Source organism: Diadema antillarum, unplaced genomic scaffold (genome assembly GCF_040938485.1).
Source record: "Diadema antillarum isolate AM-2024a unplaced genomic scaffold, OU_Dant_1.0 scf00000120, whole genome shotgun sequence".
Taxonomy (NCBI): Eukaryota; Metazoa; Echinodermata; class Echinoidea; order Diadematoida; family Diadematidae; genus Diadema; species Diadema antillarum.
This window is the reverse complement of record NW_027271009.1, coordinates 1,351,570-1,375,739: the sequence shown is the minus strand read 5'-3', so window position 1 is coordinate 1,375,739 and position 24,170 is coordinate 1,351,570. Positions and strand designations below refer to the sequence as shown.

At 38.5% G+C, this 24,170-nt stretch overlaps 1 protein-coding gene across 1 annotated transcript; it reads left to right on the top strand.

The window, feature by feature from the left end:
- Positions 1-4,603: 4,603 nt before the first annotated feature.
- LOC139720080 (Y+L amino acid transporter 2-like) lies at positions 4,604-22,882 on the top strand. The gene is made up of 11 exons (XM_071631449.1): positions 4,604-4,775; positions 12,757-13,080; positions 14,721-14,846; positions 15,655-15,748; positions 16,799-16,843; positions 18,020-18,143; positions 18,731-18,834; positions 20,355-20,451; positions 20,927-21,076; positions 22,045-22,219; positions 22,758-22,882. Exons 1-11 carry the CDS (start codon positions 4,604-4,606, stop codon positions 22,880-22,882), a joined length of 1,536 nt encoding a protein of 511 aa, XP_071487550.1.
- Positions 22,883-24,170: the final 1,288 nt, after the last annotated feature.

Below are 24,170 nucleotides of genomic sequence, written 5' to 3'. Positions count from 1 at the left end.
ATTATATGTGCCAGCCAAACGAACACCAGCCGGAGTGTCTATGGAAGCACCATGAACAATGAACAACGCATTGTGCTCCACGCCTTGAGACAGGAAATGGGTTGATGGTCCTACACAGCAGAAAAAGAACAATACTCGTACAGATGTGGCGAAGTTCCAGTGTTTGCAGAAGAAAGGTGCGCGAACCTTCGCTGAAAGTCAGTGTTGACAAGGTTACTACGTGAGGAACAACTTTTTCTTACTAGCTGCGCCCTTCTAGTACTCACTTTGGTTGAGGTTGACATTTCTGTTTTTGAAAAGTTTTTTTTGTTTTTTAACGAATGTAAATAGCGGTCAAATTCTAGCAAATTCTGTAGTAAGGAAAATGACAAGACAAAGACCTTGATGAGGCCGACATTGGATGACTGAGAAAAATCTTGACCGTGTAATTGCAGGTGGATGGGATAGGGACAGTCAGCAATGTCTTGGCCGTCACATTGGCGTTCATCGTTCATTTAAGTACTGTGACTTGTATGATGTCGTGAACCGGACAATTTGAGTGCTAGTCGCCCTCTTAAGGGTGGAGGGATGGTCAAAAGTAGCGCGCGAAATGTCTGTTTCTAAAACGCAGAAAGCAGACTAAAATTTTACGCTTCTTAAGGCTCTCTAGTTATGTAGATGGGCAAAAAAGTCAAAAGGGTTATCTACCCAGTCATTGTATTTGGAGGAAAAAGCAATAGAGGATTGTACTGTCTCACGTGCGGCTAACAACAGAAAGCATGTCAATATCACGCCGCAATTGAATGGTCCTTTATCCTACAACAATCGGGTTTCACTGTCACATTTCTTCCTGACCCTGTACTTTACCTTAGATTTGAGGGAGAGAAAGAGATAGAGATAAAGAGATAGAGAGTGAGAGAGATAGACAGACAGTCAGACAGAGAGGGAGAGGGAGAGGGAGAGAGAGAGAGAGTAGTCAAGTTCCGTACTACTTCAGGAACCAGTTGGAGAGCATCAATCCAGCACGGTGTATCAGCAAGGCTTTGATAACAGAACCAAGTTCCGCTCAGGCCGATTCCGATGAGGTTAGGGCCCGGAACAGTGCGTCCATTCGTCGACGCACACTCTATCGGATAAGAAGGCGTTACTTGTGGCAAATCAGTGTAGTCTTGATCGTGGGATCTTATACTTATACTGAATAAGGCTATCCAGGCTTCTTATTTCAGTCAGACAAGGGGAATGTTGCATGGCTTAACCCTCTTATTGTGATTCTAAGCTGGCGTCACAGATTCATGAGCTGCACCTGACGCCGCGCACCCAACAGAGTTGCTCTTCTGTGAATCGCGGAATTCTTGGCGCTGCTCGTGCTCTGCTGAAGACCACTTCAGTGCATGTTGTGAACTTTTCACCGATAATAATTGTCGGTAACAGTTCGTACCTTTGTCACAGCTCCTATGGTCTAGGGATTCCTCTTTGTTTCGCACACCGATCTTTCCTCCAGTGATACTTTTGGTTGATATATACACCACTTACAGTTCGGGTAAGTCTTTTCTCTGAATGGATATTGTGTTTAACAGCGATGCATCTTTAGATAGGTTATCATACTTGAGTACTGTATCAAATAAAAACGTAAGTGAAGAAAACATTATTATCACTTATAAATCAATGCCTTTTAGTGTGTATTAAACAAACGTATATTCGATCGCAACTTATTCAACGCACTTTTCAAAATGGTTCATTGTAACAAAGAAAAAATAAAAATGCACCTGACTTTGACTGATCTTTGTAGTTAATCCTATATAGCAAACCACAAAAGGGAAAGTTAGCGTCCTGCATGCATGGTTTTAGAGCTCAAAATATCACTATCTGCTCATTTATTAACGTTTTGAACAGGGTTTATGGATTCTCGTTCTCTCCTTTAAGGATTTTTGTTTTCGCCTTCCTGGTCGTGTATTCTTTTAAATCGCTTTTTTGTTTGCATGTTTGTTTAAGAACTTCTCTACCCAGAATAATCTATGAAAAATAAACCCTTGTTGAATGAATATAGATGTGTATACAATGCAGGCACGCTATAAATTACATAGGACTGCTGTATATATTTATGGGAATGAGATTCATTGATAGGTCTGTTGTCCTGTGACATTACGCCTCTTGATTATGTCGAGCAGTATAAGCTAATAATGGGGTTCACTATTGCTGTGATCGATGGCCACCATTTATGGCAAGATCAAGATATATGTATTTTCAGAATGATTGTGTCTCGGATACATCATTATGTATAATTCGGTCTAATCTTTCGGGTATTTTTTATAATATTCGACGGCTCTCCGACACCCCCCCCCCCCCCCCCGCAATACCCAATATTTTATACGTTCATAATTATTATCACACTCGTTGTCATTTTGCGTGCATTTAATTATGTAAGAGATAAATTGTTTATAGTTATACGCGAGGGCATAGGTTTGTGAAAGACAGGAAAACTACCCAATATAACCTTCGGGAAGCGACAAAGTGAATTGAACTTAGGTTTGTTGTTGTGTTTGTTTGTGTGTGTTCGTGTTTCTGTTAAACCACATATAGGTTTGGTCTTTATTTATTATGTTATAAATCACACCACCTTTTGTCACCCGGAACGCAAGCACGGCACAACGATCCATATAACGTCTTTACAGTTCACTGTTATAGACCGTAAATCAAAAAATAAATATTCGTGTTCCTTACCGCTCTATCTCTCGCTGGTCACATCTTGCCTTAAACCCATGTCACTCGAGAATTATTCACACTCCCCTTTTCTAACGATAATAACAGTTGACATTTTTTCGGGGTCCGAAAAGATTCACTAGGAATCTAGCATTGATTCGCCCTCCATCATTAAGATTTTCCCAGTTTTGTTAATCTTCTATAAGGAAAAGTCTGAATTACCCACCCCTACAAATACCAGCCTATAAAAGGAATCAAATTTCAGGATTGCAAAGGGACATATCAATATATGAACTTTAAGCGTTGAGATTATAGATATTATACAATCGGCAGATTTTACTATCAACGTAACTAGTGTGATACAACATACCACTGTACCATCTTGAGATAATTACGTTATTTCGAAGAAAAAAAAAATGCTGACCCTACAGATACGTGTAGAAGCGTACTTTCGATAAAGTTATTATACCTGCATGAATGCAGTGATAAAAGTTAGGCCCCCATTTGCTGGTATAGATGCACTGCAGAAACGAGAACACTCTCCCTCGCCAGGGAGGTACCATCACCTCCCTGTACAGACGCAGCTCAGTCAGCAAATGCACGGTGATGGATTCCTTTTGCTCACGTGACGTAGCATATTTTGTTCTGTTTTTAATACGCCATACGACTTTGGTGTAACACTGGCAGACATGGCACAGCTGACTGTGCGAGATTGTTGAGTGATGCTGTATTGAATCCTGACAGGAGAAGTCAAATCCACTCTTACATCTTTCTGGGATGTTCCCCTTACCGACCCTTTACACCGATCGTAGCTCGATCTCGACATCCCTCGTCAAGGACCATACACAGGGCTTTTTAATTCCGCGAGAACTTTTACTCTAGTTCGCTGTTTAATTGAGGGAGCAAAATGAATACACTGTATTTATATTGTATATTTTTGTTGATAATGCTTCCTATGCTATAGGGTGAAGTGGTTAGTTTACACTTGCATTCATTGGATTGCACGCTTCCTTCACAGAGGTTATAAGGATAAACCCGAAAGCTTTCCCTAAGTAAGCAGTAGACGTCGTCCATCGTTCTGCCAAAGAGAACTATAAACTCGCCTATATCGTATCTCCTTGGTTCGATCTGCCCCGTGCAGACGACCGAATAAAACGAATTTCCGCCTTTCAGAAGTATGGCTTCAGCTTTTAAACTCAGAATCGAGGCCAATTGATGCGAAAATCGACTCCATGTTCATCATTTCACATTTTCACAAACACGTGAAAATACTGTACTGGACATCTAATGCAGATAGTCTGTGATAAAATATTATCGGGCTACCGACTTGAAAAAGCAGACTTCTTTTACTTTAGGTCCTTATTGATTGTAATAAATGTATTTCCTTTTTTCAAATTATCATTACTTTATAACTTTGTTCAATTGAGTTTGTGCTATATTCTTGTATGAAAAAAGGACTAGAAATAAAAGGAAATCAACCATGTCAACCAAATAGAGCACGATTATAATGATATATGTTTGTATGCCAATAGTTGAAATCAATAAAACATATAAAGAAAAAAAAACAGATAAATAGAACAGGAGGAGAGTTTGCTGAAATCAAAATAAAAAACAAAAGTTTTGCACATCTCATCTCTTCCAAAAAACCATGTGCAACTCAGTGACATAACTGTCCTACTCCATGTCCAATCTTCATGAAACTCATATTATGGTTCTTACTATCTCTATTTTCATGATTTTCATTTTCTTATTATCATCACTACATATTTTATAGCTCGAACGTCGATATTATCATTTATTACTTTAATCATAATTTTCTCCGCCATCAACACTATCGGCATAATACACCATCAGAACTAATTTGACCATTGATTGTTCCCATGTTTTTAGTTAGTGCCGACCGACCACCATCTCCAAAAACAGCATGACAGGCAAAGAGAAGAAGAACGCCAACGGAGTGAGCGCCAAGGATGGTGGTAGCCATGACGACGGAGGATCCGACAAAGTCGTGCTGGAGCGCACGCTGGGGCTGAAGGAGTGCATTGGTATGGTCATGGGCATAATCATTGGTACAGGAATCTTCATTTCTCCCAAGGGTGAGTGAGCAGATCTGCGCTAGGGGTATGATGATATGTAATATTATGTTAACTCAACGCTCTACCGGTGATTGTTATACATGGCCATAGATGCGTCAGTGGGTGCAGCCTGCGGCTGTGAGAAAACAACAACAACAACAACAACAACAAAAACCCCAAGACAGTTTTCAGATGTACAAGTAAGACTATACGTCATTATGAGAAAACAAAACAGATATGCTTATCACGAAAGAAACCGAACAAACAAAACGACGGCAGATCATCAACACCAAACAGGCAAACAAACATAACGGATCCTGTCGGGAAACAAATAGCCCGAAACACCTAACCAAATCGCACAACGACAAGATTAATTTGCCACCATTGTTATGTGATCTTGTTAATCTACGTACTTTAAGTAAGTGCAACCCAAGGTTGCATATGTCAATCGAATTTCCTCTGTGTTGAGTCATCCAGGCCAATCTACTCGTAGAAACACATGCAATCCCTGGGACTTCCACAAGACTATTAGCTGAAAATGATTGAAAGATTACGTAACAACCGGCTCATATACCTATCCATAGTGAAACAACGCACAAAACCGCCCTTAAATTGTGGGTGATGTTCTTTATTCTGAAGGTTTTTTAATCCAAGATGAAATCAGGTTGGTTATTCCGCTACATTCATTCGAAAATGAAAAAAAAAAATCGTTATTCCGAAGGTTTGTTGATCCAAAAATGAAATAAGGTTCCTTAAACCGGAAAGAGGTGCGTATTCTTACGAACCTAATTTCATTTTTCCAATTAACGGACATTCGAAATAACGCACATTTTTTTCGTTTTCGGATTTACGAACTTTCGGAATAAGAAGCCTTTAAAATAACAAACTGTCCATAACCGGATTTACGAGGAACTGTGAAAAAAAAAATCGTACTGTTGTCAGGAAACATGTGGAGTGTATATATATATATATATATATATATATATATATATATATATTTAACCATAAGAATATCATTGCATACTTCATCATTTTGATTAAAATCAGTTGAAAAAAATGAGCAACTCATCAAGAAATATATCAATAAAAATCAACAGAATCAGATGTAAATACATTATCATACCAAAATGTTATCACGATCACTATGTTGCTGGTAGCTTTACCAAAAATACTACGATTATTTTGTTGTCGTCTGTTTCAAATGAATTCTCCGTGTAGGATAAGCTCTGATTATGAAAAGATTTTGATTGATGGCAAGATATGTGAAATCATTACCACGACGTTTTTGTTAATAGTGTTATTAATCGGCAATATTTTCGATTATTTAGTACATTGGATGCGACAGACTTTGTACATGGGTAGTGAATGCACTGTTCTATATTGGTGGCATTGAGAGACTTCATGAAATACAGCAAATTGCTTGAAGCTTTTGAATGATATGAATTAACTACACCGGAAGTCATAAGGGACACTTGTGAATATGTGTTATGGGAGGCGAGGAAGCGCCTGGTTTGAGTGGCAAGGGAGCATTCCCGACGGACAACGGCCAGGAAGTCTTGAGGTGCTATGATGATGGTGGTCAGCAACATTCCCGACGGACAACGGCCAAGAAATCTTGTGGTGCTGCGGTGACGGTGGTCACCGAGGGGCAGTCCATATTCTCGGACCATAGGGGCCAGTAGCTCCATGCCCAGACGTTCTCTTGATGGAAGCAAAGTGGACTACTGGAAAAACTCTCAAGCAGGAGGTCTCGAGTTCGAATCCTGCCCAATTTCTCAGAGCCCTCTTTTACCAGCTATGTCCATTTTCAACCGGGTGTATTCAATGGTGGGATATGGATAATGGTAGGGACCCCTATAATATGGAAAGGCAGTGCCACTACTGAAGGGGCTCATAAGTTGGGTACATCGTATCATGGTCATCGTAAACTTGCAAGATGCTACTGTGCCACATAGCACATCACAGCCAAAATGAAATAAAAAAAGAAATTAACAGAGCAAAAATGGTGACGACGGAAGTTGATATTACCTAGGAGCTTATATAGGAATCTACAATCTCGTAATAATGTTCCGGTTGTTCCAATTCCAGGTAGGGAATCCCATTTGCACGCCTTAAATGAAGAGTTGTATAAATACAGTGGTATGTTGAAGAGATTATCATTTTAGAAACTCCCATAAAGTATTGAAAGTGGAAGGTAACATTTAGTACAATTTTTTGACCGTTAGATTTTGAATTGAATTGTTTTCGGGGCTCACCATAAATTCCAGTACTTTACTAGGCTACCTTTGCAGACCCATGTACTGCATATGTGTCCATCATGTATATTTTGTGAAGAAAGTTCATCAACACTTACAAACATTTCTATATACATTCTTGCCACACACTCTATATGTTATTACATCAGCCCTTGTACGTTTAGATTTGTGTTTATAGATCACAAATAGAGAAGAATGCAACAAAAAGGCTTAAGTGTGGCTGACACACAGAACTACTGAGTAGTTGAGTTTTGTGCATTATTCAAATTTTAGATAACTGTTGACTTCCAAATTTCTAAGTAGTGGCCTAAGCAAGTCCCCTGAGGTTCATATTTAATGTTTTGCTGCATTTTGGGAGGTCTGCAAAAGGTATCCCCTACCTTTAACATATTTACCTTGTCACCCCGGTGGCGTGTAAATGCATTTTTCTCGCTGTGACTACTGTTTTGAATTATTTGGCCCTATGCCAACATTCGAGAGGAATTGTCCGATTTATCTGGCTTAGACAGAGTGTTGTTCTGCCATTTCGTGATGCGTTCTAAGACTCTTTTATTTTTTCGAAGACGTAACAAAGAACTTCGTCGTGAGCGAGATTCCTTTCGGTCTTCCGCCATATTGGCGATCTGTGTTATCTCTCATCCGTCTGGCTGTAATTATCGATAGAAAACCGATTACGATTTTCATGAATTACCCGGTAGCGTACTTCCAATGCACTGAATGAAATCGTCTGATATCGAAACCATCTGGACAAGCCGGTGCAGTCTGGTTATAATCGTCCCTGTGGCAACAACCTCGGCAACAACCATGCGCCTCATATAAATATGGTATTGACCTTTCAACCTAGGTTTCACCCCGTTTGTTTGATGTCACTTCGTGTTGGCTTACCCTCGGGTTTACCCCGTCTTTTAGAAAGTCATTGCGAAGGTCAGCAACCACTTTGTCCTCAGACGAAATAATGTATTCTGAATTGTTTTCTCTTCAGGAGGTAAAAAAACCCAACAACAACAAAAAGTCGGTCTGTGATCAGATGGGTTCAAACAGAGGGGAAAAAAAAGTAACTAAAATAAATTTATAACGAGACTGACAGAGACCCTGAGCCATCTCCTTTTGTTGTCTAGTCTGAACAATTCCTTGTCTTTTGTTTGAAAGCTAGGAAAGTCATTCTGAAGGTCAATGCACACACCCAGCTTTGTTCTTTATAATGTGATGGATATACTTGTACGTTCCCACGTATGATAGTTCCAAACATGATCTGTATGTGGGAGTTTGCAAGAGAAGAAAAGGAAACACACATACAAAAACACACACACAAATACTGTTTTTGTATTTTCCATGATCTTTATTGATTGCATTCAATACATCTTCTAACTGGATACAAAGAAAAAAAGACATATACACATTGATACAGTTTAAGACAAATATCATTTTGCAGTATTTACTGCAATGTAGTCACTTAAACATCGACAATGATAGTAAATCAGTTGTAGTCAAACCAACTACGGTAACGAAACAATACTTATAATAACATATGCATTATATTCCACTTGAATACATACATGTAGACATATTAAATCATTTTCTTCTTGAATATAACCTAAAATTACTCATATTCCACTTGAAAGAGAATATATTCTATATTCCAAAAAGTAAGGTCCTTTCATACAACTAAAAAATGGAATCTTTTATAACAGCCCTACACATACACAAGTTGAGAATGAAATCCTTTATAAAAGCCACACACCCACACCCACACCCACAAACACACACCCACACACACACCCACACACACCCACACACACACACACACACACACACACACACACACATATATATATATATATATATATATATATATATATATAGAGAGAGAGAGAGAGAGAGAGAGAGAGAGAGAGAGAGAGAGATAAGTTCATGGCCGCTTCATTTCAATGCACGCATCTGGTATAAAAGGTATTGGCCGCAGGCCATACCTGCAGCGTCCGGAAATTCCAGGAAATGATAACACCGGCCGACTTCAAAATGAGTATAATAGCGTTGAAATGATAGCAATTAATGGTAGTACACCTGTAGAAATAGAAATAGAAATAGAAATAGAAATAGAAATAGAAATAGAAATAGAAATAGAAATAGAAATAGAAATAGAAATAGAAATAGAAATAGAAATAGTAGTAATAGTACAATGTAGTAGTAGTAATAATAGTAGTAGTAGTAGTAGTAGTAGTAGGAGTAGTAGTAGTAGTAGTAAATGGTGGTGGTAGTATTTGTGACATTGGTGGCAATGATGTTGAAATATATATAAGACTGATGATTACACAAGTGTGTCATACATAGTTATTTCACTCCTATAGTGCTGCGGCAACAAGTAAAGAGTATATGCCCTCATAGCAGCGTGTCAGCTGTTGCCATTTGGGGCACGGCTTGTTATAAGCTCGGACTGTCGCGATTAAATTAATCTATAGATAAGCCCTCCCTGTGCCAAGGGCAATGGACAATGTGTGTACAAGGCTATGGACTTTACGTGCAAGTCGGCACTCAGAGCGCCCAAAGGGTTAATCCCAGTAGAGGACCACGGATGGAGCTCTCAACTCACCCAAAGTATCTAGAACTGCAGGTTGTCGAACTCTGTCCACTGTAATTTTGATTTAATTACATTCTCGTAGCGATCCGTCGTAACTCTGTGAATGAAATCATGTCTTCATATCATTTTGATTAAGACATGTGTAAGATATTTTGGTCCTTATTCACGTTTGGAATCCTCATCATGCGCCAGTATTATCACAACTTAATGTTTATCAATCTTAGCATTGCATCGGCCATAACCATTATTCTTGAACGGACAGGAATTAATGCTTGAAATATCAAATCCATATATGCGGCTGTTCAGCATCTTAAACGGTCTAGCCGACGCTTTAGAAAATTAAACCGTCTTTAACTTTTGATATGCGTTATAATGAAGATGCTGCATAACGTTATATGTGTATAGGCCTATGTCTGGCAGTCATAAAGAAGAAGATGTATAATAAATCTTTTTGTATGTTAATGATTACAACGGATACTTACAGTCGTATAATTCACGTACGAGGCCGAGAGTACATGCAGGGGCCGGAGCGCCACCCCCCCCCCCCCCCTCCACACACACACACATTTTTTGTCTCTTACCAAAACTAACAAACAAACAAAACACACAAAACAACAACAACAACAATAACAAACGAAAACCGCGACTAATCCTGAAAGAGAGAGAGAGAGAGAGAGAGAAAGAAAGGGGGGGGGGGGAGAGAAAACGAAAACTTTGGGAGGAACCCTCGGACTTTTCGAGGGTTCCGCCCCCAGAAGAGATTCGCAAGAATGAAGTTCACGCGCCAAAGGATAGCTAGGCGTGCATGCATTCCTTACCGTGCTTTATACGGTAGGCCTACATCGTGTAAAGTGCATGGAAGGCCATCATACCAGTATTTTAAGTTCTCAATTGACTTTGAGGATATTCGATTCTCTGTTCGGATTCTGAGTCAGGAACCGATGTGAACTTTATCTTCATAGTCTATTACCTGCCGATATGTTCCTGCCCAATGTCTTTGCTGGCAGGCCCTACCTGGCTTTTCATTGGGGGGGGGGGGGGGGGAGAAAAACAAAACAAAACAAAACAAAAACAAACCCGAAACCTGAAGATCGCTTGTGACTCCTGTGGACCGGATAGCTCTGCTTTTGCAGCTTGCCAGTATTGTTTCACATGGTGGTTCGATTAAGGGCATGGAAGGAACATACATCGGAAACTGTTTTGTGGGAATTCATCCCCTTTAGCCGGTTAGTGGGAGATGGCATAAAAGATCATATACAGACTGTCAGAGATAGCTGTCTCACAACATTGTTGCTCTTGATGATTGTGATGCATGATCGATGTCGTCACAATTGAGGAATTACATCGTAAAAATAGCATACATAGCTTTAATATATAGTCAATTAAAATGTTAGGCAAAATTGAAATTCTGCATTATTTTCTTAAGATATTTCCTGGTTCTTGAAGAGTCCTGAGGGAGTTCTGATTTCATTTTTGGAACACTCACCAGTATTTTACTCATCTGTTACATGAAACAAAATACATGTAAATTTCGATGGAGTAAGCGGCGAAGCAAGCCAACAAAGACAGTGTCAATGAATTTTCTTCGTTTTGTTGACACATCTCTCCATTTCATTAATTATATAATTTTCTTTAAACTAGAGGCAGCGATGGCATAAGATGATATTGCTGCAAATCCTTCTCAGCTGCTTTTGATATAAGGTTGTGGTTCTGCATGTCGTTCTCACGTGGCGAAAACTAATTGAGTGAAGTATACATGTCGCACGTTTATACATCTTGCAGATGCTGCTGTGTGAGTCCGGATAGGGTGTTTATTGCAGAACATAGTACATAATACTTAGCCAATCTAGATTATTATCGAATGAAGTATACTGGCTATTTGTACCAGTCTTTTAAATATCAAACCAACGGAAGTATAATATGAAAAAGAAACCGATCTATGGTGGTACCAGCGATATTGTCGATAGGCAATTAAACGAAAAATCTACCGGATTTCACATCGGGCTCGTCACTCACTTTGTCGTCGTCGTCGTTATTGTTGTTGTTTTCTTTATACAATTTATCAGTCATTGTTTTTGAAATGATGACTGTCGAGCCTTTTGACCATTAATATAGAAGCAATGTGCAACATGGAGGATGCGGGACTTTTGATAAAGGAATACTAAAGCGAATGCTTGTGTCATGGTTATGCTTCCATGCAGTTATAGGGTTTTTGCTTTCATGGTTCATACAGATAATTCCGGTTAGAATGAATTATCGGTAAACAAAAGTAGATTCTAGCGAATGTGCTTATGTGGGCTTATCATTGTGGTCCCATTATTGAGTTAAAAGCTCTCATCAACAGAGAATCGAAATAATCCATGTTGATAAACAGAGACAAATCTATCAATGCCCCATCTATTTTTGTGTATGTCCGTTTGATCAGTTGGACGCATTCAAACATTTGAATTGCCATAAACTGAACGTTTTTTATCTTTATTTCTGACAAAAATTGTGTAATCAAAGCTACTACCCTTCCGTTTGTTTTCATTTCATCCTTTAATTAAAGTCATTCTATAGAAGCTTTGTGGAGATTTCGGGCGTCATTACAACACTTTAGGAATGCTATATTATGTGGATGAGTGTATTGCAGTAGGATGTTTTGGTTTTGGTTTATTTCAAGTTTGTTTTGACGAATTGGAGGGCTCGCGCAAGTCTTTTCGATTGTTGTATTACTTCTGAGTCTTGCAGCCTCATAAAGGGCCCGACATTATCTCCCGGGGCCCGGGGCCACTAAAAATTGATGTAAGGCCATAAAATTTCCACCAAAAAAAAAAAAAGAAAAAGAAAAAAAAAGGTTATCTTTTGATGGCCCGATAGGGCAGGTAAATTAAAAAAAGAAATCATATAAGATATAATTTCCTTTTGGTTCGGGCCACTACCAGTGACTACATTTCCTTTTCGGGCCACTAACATTTCAAATCAAGGGATTTTAGTGGCCCGAACGGGCCACCAGAGAAAAATGTAGCTGTCGAGCTCTGCTTATATTCATAATGAACAATGGTGCAGAAGGGTGAAAAATGAGAGGAGAAAAAAAAGACCATTAAAATTGAGGGGAAGGAGTAGAAGACGACGCATAAACCAATCTCCCTATCAATCTTTCTTTCCATCTTGTCTCTGTTTGAGCCAGGTGTCTTAGCGGGCGCTGGAGGGTCCCCTGGCTTGGCGCTCATCCTCTGGGTCATTTGTGCGGTCATCTCGCTGTTCGGCGCGCTGTGCTACACCGAGCTCAGCACCACATTCCGCAAGTCTGGCGGGGAGTTCACCTTCATCCTCGAGGCCTTCGGGCCGCTCCTCGCCTTCCTCAGGATGTGGACCTACCTGTTCATCATCCTACCAGCCGTGGCAATCGTTCAGGGAAACACCATCGCTAACTACCTCACGGCCCCATTCTTCTCCGACTGCGAAGAGGTGCCAATACACGCCATCAGACTCATCGGCATCGCTGTCATACGTAAGCTTAGCGCTGTTCCTTGCACAATACGAAAAAGTGACAAAAACAGTCATATTTAGGACTATTGTAATAATCAATTTACCCTCTATAATTCTTTTCTCGCATAGATTTAGTTCTCATGAGGGCCACAACTTTCGATACAATGCTGTATGGTCTTGGGACTAAGCTATTATGTACATGGTATAAATGTCATGAAATTGGAACGTCGCTGGTATAGCCGGTGCCACCAAAAACGCTATGGCGCTGCAGCATTTTCAGGATTTGAATGGGGATTCTCGCGGCGAAGCAAGAGCAAATGGACTGGATGAACTTGTATCTTTTTTCACTTACTTATCATAGTAGGCCTAACCTAGATTAATACTTCCTCCTATCAACAATATCTTATGCAGTTATCCGGGTAGATTGGATCGTTTATGTTGGCAGACATAGCGTTCATTTTATTTCACAACGCTCCACTCACTTTCAACCAATGGCTGTTCTTTGTGTTAGTCCGTGACATACTAGTATGCGTGACATGTACATACGTTATGCATGACATGAAGAAAGAAAGTGTGATAAGGAGGTTCACCAGGATCAAGAACAATGACATTGTCATGGAAAGTGCAAAAAGTGAATGCGAAAGTAACGTTTGTTGTCAAAGTCCAGTTTACATTAAAGAGGAGTAGTTACTAGGAGTCAGTGTACTGTCCTGACATAGTTAACATAGACACAAAAAAAAAACCGCACAAAAACAAAAAACAAAAAACAAACAGCAGACACGGGATGAAACCAAAGCACACGGAATCCCAAACGCCACAGTAATAGGGTAAACCAACAAGCACGATTTCCCCCATATTCGCAGATATGGATTTACAACCATTTTGTATATAGCTAATAATGACACACTTTGTAGTGAGATATCGGGGCTCCTGCGTATACAGTAGATGTAAGATAGGGCGGGACTAAAATAGGGATTGAGAGCTCGATCCATGGTCGGATGAGACTTTGGAGTTATTAGGCCTCTTAGGAGATCTTACATTCGATCTTGCACGGAGCAAACAATCATCAAGACAATTTATGTTACCCACAATGATCCGAAAAAACCTGTTATTGCCTGTCGATGACGAAGACTGTCAATGATTATGGCCAAGCTCTTTAGATTATCAGTGCTAATAATAATAATGATAATAATAATAATCATCATCATCATAATAATAATAATAATAATAATAATAATAATAATAATAATAATAATACATTAAATTTATAATGCGCTTAATACAATGTTTCGTAGCGCAAGGGAAAAAGACGAAAGAAAAAGAAAGGATAATGAGAGAGAACAACAATTCAGAAATACAAATTACATACTTTATAAGTAAAAAAAAAAATACATCAGTGTGTGCCAGTAAATATCTCACACATAAAATGCCAAGGAGGCTTTCAATTCAATTCAATTCAAATTCAAATGATTTTATATCCACATAAAGTAATACAAAGCAATATAATGATATCGATAATGTGGACCATAATATATTATTCAATAATAGCTTTAACAATGCGGACTATATATGTTATTACTGATGGTGTCGAGTAACCATCATCGACGGTCTCAGTAGGGGACTGCTTCTAACAATCTCAATCTTTGTATGGATCGTTTACAGTGGCACTTGGATTCATCAACAGCGTAAGCGTGAAACTAACCACACGCCTCGTCAACATCCTGACCGTGGCCAAGGTGGTCGGTCTCGTGGTCCTCATCATCTCCGGTCTCATCTACCTCGGCAGAGGTGAGTTTGAGCTAATGTTCGAAGTTGATTGGTTGGAGGTGAAATTGTCGTGGATGACGTTTTACTGGCAAAAATGTTAGACAGTTCAGCGGTGATTTGTTTTGTCAAAAGTTGTAAATACCCCATGGAGAAGTGTCAGAAAAGCAATGTGACCTTGTAACTTTGAACGACAATAATATTATCGGATATTTAGATAGTAGAAGACTTGTTTAATCAATGTTAATCATTCTTACAATTCCCAAGATAACGATCTCCGTGATAATCGATGTTATTACGATCAAAAGGACAGATGTGCTTTCATCAAAGTGCTTTGCGATTACAAATGTCAATTGTTAATACTTTCTTTCCTGAGTGCTTCATCATCCCTCGCATCACACAAACAAAAAACCTGCATCACGCGTGCATGCTGTATATTGTCTGTCGCACCTTCGACAACAAACCTCAATGCATAAAGCATTGTCAATATTGCTTGCCCTAAGTTCATGATGGCTGTAATAAACTCCAAAATATTATAGCATTCAGTTACTATGACTTTATGCGCTAGACTTGACTTAGACTTCTTTTGAACATAGAATATACCGAGACAAATGACTGTATGTACTTTTTATGTCATCAGATTTGGCGTCCCTGAAAAGTCCAGAACATATAGACAATCATATAAATGTCAAATGGAAGCGCAGATAAAGACAATCACCACAGAGCAATCACTGCTTGTATCATAATACGAGTGAAATAAGTTTATTATACTATCTTTTCACAATCTGCAATGCCCTCTTTTGTTTTACGCAAATCCATGTGTCCGTGGCAGGTCATACGGAGTACCTGGAGAACGCCTTCCAAACCTCGATGAGTATGAACATTCCCCTTGCCATCTTCAGCGGCATCTTCGCTTTCGACGGCTGGTAAGATTCGACTCGTCAATCGTACCCAATGAGAAAGAGAAATAGATTTAAAGAGAAACTCCATCACCTCCGTGCTCAACTCGAAGATGATATATAGAAAAAACATCCAAATAAACATAACAATGAATGTCTCATCAAGTCGGACGAAAGTTTCAAGAAATTATTTTTAAAAGTTTATAATTCTAAGTTTTCACGGTTTTTCAATTATAATGACAGTGAATGGAAATCATAATTTTGATGAGTTGATGTAATAGCCTCACAAATCCCCTAATAATTAGTTGTTGGTTTTTTTTTTCACAGATCATCGCTGTATTCACGACTCCAAAAATGAATGGAAATTGTGTCTGCATCATATCATTCTAGAGTTGCCTTTATAGCAGTGAAAAAACTTGAGATATTGATATACAGTTGCTAAATTTGTGACATTTTCATACGTTCGTAAACAGGTTTGGAATCATGGCAAGTACAGAGTAACAGTAATTGCAGTGTGCATTATAACAATTGAAATACTCGCAGTTGACTGATTGTTGTCTTGGTGTTACCATGGAAACTTTCATTATCGACTAGGATGCTGTCGACAGTACTACTCAATGAAACGGAAAGTGATAATAGTATCAGGTTTCCGTCTGCCAAAAAGAGCATGGCGTGGGTTGTATGTCATCCATTGTCAATTAGAAATAACAGTTGTTGTTTTATGCATTTTTTATCTTCTATTTACTTCTGAATATCACCTACATGTGCCATTATCAGATAAAAATTTTGCCATTGACAATTCTACCCAACAAACTCCATAGAAAACAAAGTGGTCCTAATAAAAGTTGGTCTTAAAAACAATTAAGACTACTTTGTTTATGGATATCCCAGCCATTTCAGAACCGATTTTCATCAAATAAGGTTTGAATTTCCTTTCAGAATTGTATGCTCTTTCATATTCCACAAGTGGTTTCTCATTATCCCACACACACAAAAATTTAACCCCGAAGCCCCATCTCAACCAAAACTAAACGATCCCTTTAACACTTGGTATATTATCAATGACTTGCATTGTAGGGAATCCGTGAATACTGTCGTGGAGGAGATCAAACGGCCAGAGAGGTGAGACAGAAAAATACGACTATTGCAAATAGGTACGATCAATATTTTGATCATAATCTTCACAATCACGTCTTGCTTTCATGCATGGTGTGATTGCGCATCTTGGGTCGTATCAATTAAGCAAACGGGCAGGCACTGGAGGGTTGATTATCCCTTTCAATGCCAGGAAAATCAGATACTGTACAACGCTAGGGTGTTTCTGTGTCGATAGGCACTGAAAGCGCGCACAAATATTGTAATGGTTAAACAACCGATTAACAGATTATCATGCACGTTGGTATTTACATGTTAAACGCGTCCCCAACCATGCACTGCGATCAAGTTTACAATGTTTAGCACCATGAGTGAATAATGTTTCAAAGGAGTGTAATGTTAGTATAACTCTTAGGGGAAAAGAAAAAACATTGATCCAAAAACGATCAACATGGAAAGATATTTAAACGGTTGATAGTTCCTTTTCCCTTTAAATTTGAGAGGCAAAATATTGCGGGTAAACTGGAGCCGCTTTGCAAAATAACTGGTTATTTATCATATACAATATCAATCTGTTCATCCGACCAGTACTCCCTGTTTTTTTTTCCCATTAGAAATGTTCGTGCCATTCGTTATTTCTTTCATCCGATCGCCTATCCTCCGTACGGTTATGAGTGAGCAGTGCCGATCAAATTGCATTGATGGCGTCAGATTGAATTGGGTCCTCTTGAATTGTTTCCTGACTACTCGATAAACAGACTGGTTGTTACGTCGATCATGAACACCTGTTAAACCAAGGACCAAATGATAATGGGTCTTTAACACGAATTATCTGACATCAATTATTCCGACCTTATTGTTGCACTTCAAACCATGACCAAAAAAAAAAAAAAAAAAAAAAATGGAGGGGGGGGGGAGGCGGCGGGGTAGCAACCACACAACAGCACCAGATTACACAGTCGAGCGACGGTAATTCATATAGATCAAAATGCGCCTTTAAGAATTTAGAGTTTTAGACATGACAACATACCACATGTAGAAAGAAATGTACCAAATTTTAATTTCTGCCGACTATCAGTGCCATTCATCACGACAATTCTGGTTAGTTTCAACTCTACAGGTTGATAACAATTACAATTATGTTCCATCTTTAGCTTGGTGAGTTTGGAGTTCCTTTAAGTGTTTTCATATCATTTCTCTCAGAAATGTGCCCCTTGGGATTTCAATCTCTCTGACGGCAATCACTGTGATCTACCTCATGGCCAACCTGGCTTACTTCACGCTCCTGTCACCTGCACAGATCCTGGCCTCAAACGCTGTCGCTGCGGTAAGTTATTGATAGACCGTTGACTTTTGTAATTTTAGTGTCACTACCAAAAACAAACAAATTTCTACACTGAGAAAAAAAGAGAATGATATCGAATGCTGCCTACAATACAAACGGAATGCAACAGTTCAGTAAATAATAGCGCGAAGAGTTTATAGCAAAAGTTGTTCAGAAGTAGGCTGATATACGATTGTTTTCATTAGCGGAGTATTTTCATCTGAAGACTGGTACAGGGACAATTGTATCTATTTCCAACCACTCCAATGTGTTTCGGATCTTGAAATCCAATTTATATGCAGTTATAGTTGTTTCCATATCGGGGTAAATCTCTGACAAGCTCCTCGGTTGCGAGGAACAACCTTTGTCACAAATATAGTCATACAATTTGAAATGTTATTATATCGCTTTATTTTATCACCGTTTATCAATAAGGCTTCTTGTAACAATATGGCGTCTTGTCGTGACTGTAAGTGCGAGGCCCCTAGAAACCCTGGACTGCCAAATACAGACCTTTTCTTGACAAACCTATCATCTAATACAGAGTGATGTTCTCTGAATATTGTTGTTGGATTGGATCTCTTGTCCAGGATTTCAGTGTCATAGCTCTCGGGAGTTGGTCCTGGACTATTTGGGTCTTTGTTTCTCTTTCCGCCATTGGAAATCTTCTCGGAAACTGGTTCGGACTCAGCAGGTATATGAATATAATATCTCTTCCTATTCGTCATTGAATGTATATATGCTAGGATTGAACTTGTATGCGATCTGTCTATTTCATTTCATTTCAATCTATTTTCATATTTCTCACATATATCACAATAAAGTTTATAAATACAAAAATTATACAAAACATAAATTAGATGAAACTTCACCGGAATGTACAAAAGTTTGTCTTAGTATAAACTCAAGGTCTGCATACATGCGAATTGAACTGTGGTCATGATGCGAAAAATATGATGGGGCCTGCGTAAAAGCATTAGCTTGTACAGCCGCAGGTCCCGTGATAAATCAGATTAGATTAGGGGAAGTTTAACATAAGATATTTTTAAGACCATACTATAACTGGGGGAACCTATTACCTATCCTTTCCTATCCTATCCTATCCTATCCTATCCTATCCTATCCTATCCTATCCTATCCTATCCTATCCTATCCTATCCTATCCTATCCTATCTTATCCTATCCTATCCTATCCTATCCTATCCTATCCTATCCTATCCTATCCTATCCTATCCTATCCTATCTTATCCTATCCTATCCTATCCTATCCTATCCTATCCTATCCTATCCTATCCTATCCTATCCTATCCTATCCTATCTTATCCTATCCTATCCTATCCTATCCTATCCTATCCTATCCTATGCTATCCTATCTATCTATTTATCTATTTATCTATCTATCTATCTGTCTATCTACCTATCTATCCATCTATATGGTATATCTGTCTGTCTGTTTGCCTAACTATCTATCTATTGATCAATTTATGTGGGGTCTATCTATCTAGCTGTCTATCATAATCATCCATCTGTCAAACTTTGTGTTTCCATCATTCTTGTGATTTATCTATATATGCGACGATACCAGGTAATTAGGAAGGAGTTTTGATCTCATTTGACCAAATACTCTCTGAGCAAATGTTTAATCCCTATCACTGACTAAGTAATAAGTAGGCATATTTTAGTCGCAGCTAATCGGGCATTGAATTAAATTGAGCTACAAAAATTGACAAATGTTGCTTTCTTTTGATCTTGTCATTGCCTAGAGACCGTGATGGGAAGTCATAATGTACCGATGTTTTCCTATATTAGCAAAAAAGTCCATGATATTATGAAATGCTGACGATGCATCAAACCTCGAGATTGCCAAACATCGATTATATGAAAATAACAAAATTATTATTATTATTATTATTATTATTATTATTATTATTATTGTTATTATTATTATTATTATTATTATTATTATTATCATTATTATTATTATTATTAATAATAATAATAATAATTGATATGATTTATATAGCGCCAAATCCACTCTGCAGAGTGCTCTAGGCGCGGAAGGAAGAGAAAGTGACGAAAGTTATTATTATTATTATTATTATTATTATCAATAAACATGCTACTTATGATTTTGCAGTCGTTGGTGTTGTACATCAAAGTTTTGTGACTGCGAGAATAAGCTGTATAACAATGCAATTCTCCTTGCATCAATAGGCTTTTTTTCGTTGCTGCCCGAGAGGGACTCTTGCCCAACATTGTGGGAATGATCAACGTGAAGCATCGAACGCCCATTCCTGCGGTTGTCATTATGGTAAATATGTATCACGTATCATATCGTCCAATATTGAACACTTTAAAGTGACAATTAAGTACCACATGCTGTATTTAAAGTGAGTTGATTTGATGAAAATCACTTCAACAAACGTGATTGTGCAAACGAATGAACTGACTTTAAGAGAAATCTAAATCAATGTGTATAAGGCTATTATTAGTTTATGACAGAAACAGAAAAAAATAAATATGCATAATCAAAGACAAAGAAAATAGATAATAAAGAAGAGAAAGAAATACTATTTGATCAAAATTATTATGCTTAAATTTAACCGACGTATCTCAAATATTTGCTTTAAGACAACAGTCACTGGGCGGACATTACGACCTTGACTGATTAGCTGCAATCAGAACTCGGTGATATGTCCTCTTACCCTGCAGTCAATATTCGATTGTCATTTGTACTAATCAATGCTGATGCATTTCCACCCTTTCCCCTGACCTCTGACACTTAGCTTCCTCTCGCAATGATCTACGTGCTCTTTGATGACGTCATCGCCCTCATCAATTACATGTTGTTCGTCATCGTGGCGTTCATGGCCATTACAGCGTGTATCATTCCTTACTACCGGTGGAAACATCCCGACATGGAGCGACCCCTCAAGGTGACTCGAAGATAAAATTGAGTGAAAGAAAAGAAAAAGCAAAAGTTCAAGTTCACTTGAACAGCTAAAGTAAAATCAAACAAAACGAAATTATAAGAGCTTCAACAAATTCAGTCACAAAGTAAGAAGTTCATGGAACTTAAAGTTTACCATATCCCAGATAATAGTACATGTTTTGTCTCAACCTGGTCTCATACGTAACCTATGCGTTGATGACGTCATGGGTTCACAAGCCTCCTATCGCTCGCACACCAACCTTAACAAAATTTTGAACTTCTGTAGTTATATTTCTACTGCTGGAATCAGTTTGCTTACGATGAAGTTGTTGCTGAGTCAGTCACTCAACGATGAAGCTCTTGATCTGCAACGAGATGACTTTTTAAACGGTAAACGCGGAAAGCCTTCAAATTCGACGGCAATGGTGAACTGGTCTAATGCTGTTATGGTAATATACAAAAGGAAAGAAGGGTTATGTTCTACAAGAGATATTTATCAATATATCAAAAGGATGGTATAGTATTGGTTGAGGTGAGAATTCAGCTTTTAACCTTTTCCGAGATATTTAGAAACCACTTTATAAAATGTTAAGAAGCCTTTTAGTCTAAGAGGAATTCAAAGTTTATTTGATGAAAATTGGTTTTGAAATGGCTGAGATATCCAAAAACAAAGTAAAACAAAGCGATCTTAACAAAAAGTTTGTCCCACCTTTTATTAGGATCGCTTTGTTTTGGATATCTCAGCCATTTTTCATCAAATAGACTTTGAATTCCTGTTAGAATTGTATTCTCTTTCATATTTTCATAGTAGGTTTTTCATCTCACAAAATCACTAAAAAACAAAAAACAAAAAACAAACAAAAAACGTTGGAAACCTCAAATCCATCTCAACCGAAACTGTACGAATGCAAATTATTCATGTGGACATACTTTAACTGTCACTGTGTTCCCCCCCCCCCCCCCCCCCTCCAGCTCCCACTCTTTGTGCCCATCACTTTTATCCTCGTTATCATCTTCCTCATGGGCCTCTCGGCCTACACGGATCCGATCAGCGCATGCATAGGCACCGCCCTCACGCTGGCCGGCATCCCCGTCTACTTCCTCTGTGTCAAGTGGAACAAGCCGGTCTGGATCAAAGAGAGGATAGGTAAGGCTTCCATCAGGCTGTCTGTCCAGAGCCCCATTTCATAAAAGATGTTAGGATGGCAAATCTTGCTTGAATGGCAACTTCCAATAGCAACAGCCAATCAGGAAGCTGGATTCTTGTCGTTACTATTGCCATCCCAGCAAGAGTTGCTATCATGTCAACTTTCCTATGAAACGGGGCCCAGATGACCACTCCTATAATCATCTACTATAGTGGCAAGTTATAGGTCCATGTCAAGAGAAACAAATCGGTCAGGGTGAAAGAGAGGACTAATAATGGTTTCATTGGCAACCTTTCGATTTCAATCATAACAAGGTGATTAATTCACCAGATGTGAGAACTCGTTCTCACTGGTACCCTGAACTGCATTATCTACTTTCATTGGTTCGACCATTTAGGGTCCAATATCAATTTAACATTTTTTTTTAAAATCATAACAATGGTCTCTCTGTTGAACTCTTTTGTGGAAATGTGCATATCACACGCATATCTTCAACTCATTCACCTTGACTTCTCCTAATGTTCATATAATTTTCAGTTGCTGTGGAGCTCAGTCTGCAAAAGTTCTTCTTTGTGGTGTCGCCGGAAAAGAGCACTGTATCGGAGGACGACGGCGTCGAAGAAGCGAAAGACGGCGGCGTGCAGAATGGCGAGAAAATGTGATCCGGTCTGTCTGTGGCGTCACAAACGAAGTCACGCTTAAAGACAAAAGAATGATTGATCATTGATAATGTTTTTGGCAGGGACTGCAATGCAATGGGGGAAAAATTGTGTGAGATTGTATGGTTCTTGCCGTAGTTTGTTGTCGTTGTTATTGTTATTGCTATATGTTTGTGCATTTGACTCGATCGATGGCAACAAAACGAACGATTAGTATGAAACCAGTTGGAAGAAGTAATCGAGTTATGTGACCACAAATGGATGGATTTTACGCATATAATCCCGAGTAAATAAGTGCATGGCTAGGAGTCTCAGGAAGAGCTGCGCATTAAGCCTATAACAGTCTTTAAAGAAATGATTGGTCAGCTTGGATGATTCACTTCCGTTGATGGGGCTAAATATTGCCAACGTTGGGGTTGTAGGGTTTGCAGTATATCCTTTTTGTATGCTCCATCAGGTACACTTTCCACTGCATCTCGATATAGTCTGAGGCTGAAATGATTATGTATGTCTGGATGTGTTTGGGTATTGGACTAGTGAAAGAACTGACAGTTTTGATGTCATGTTTGTATGAGTAATTATTGTCGATGGTCGAAAGAAATGGAATGAGTGCAATAACTTGAATTGTGAATTATATTGGTGCTACTTGTAAAGTGCACGCAAGAAACTGTATAATATAATAAATATTATATGCTGCACAGGGTGTAAGAATATATCCAAAACCATCACCCATGTATCTTGAAGGAAGAATATCATGCATATTTTGGACAAGGTACAGCGAAAAGAATTAGACCCTATATGTCTGTATGTGCGTGACTATTGAATTCTTGCCCTCTCTGTGGTGTGTTCTTGTGAGCAATGCAGTCACCATGTGCTTTGTAAATAGTAAATTTAAAGGGTTTGTCTGATTTGTTTGACTTGATTTATTTCTGCATTCAATCAAATACAAATTGAATATTGTATTTAAAGGTTGAAATGCTACTCCATTTCAGAGAAAGGTGCTTCATTAGAATCGGACTTAAGAAGAAAAAAATTAAGGAATTTTTACATCAGAGTTCCACTCGTATTTTTTTTTTTTAAACGAAGCAATACATCGGACACAGCCACATGGGGAGTAAACGAGCTACATTCTGATATAGGCGATGATGTTAGCGTTCATATCCAACCAATTGCTTTGTTCCCGGAGCCACTCACACACTAAAAAGATAAAAACAAAAACAAAAACAAATTGTATTATAAAAAATATTATGTCTTATGGTTGTTTTAGTCTGATCTGAAGACAGAATCAGCA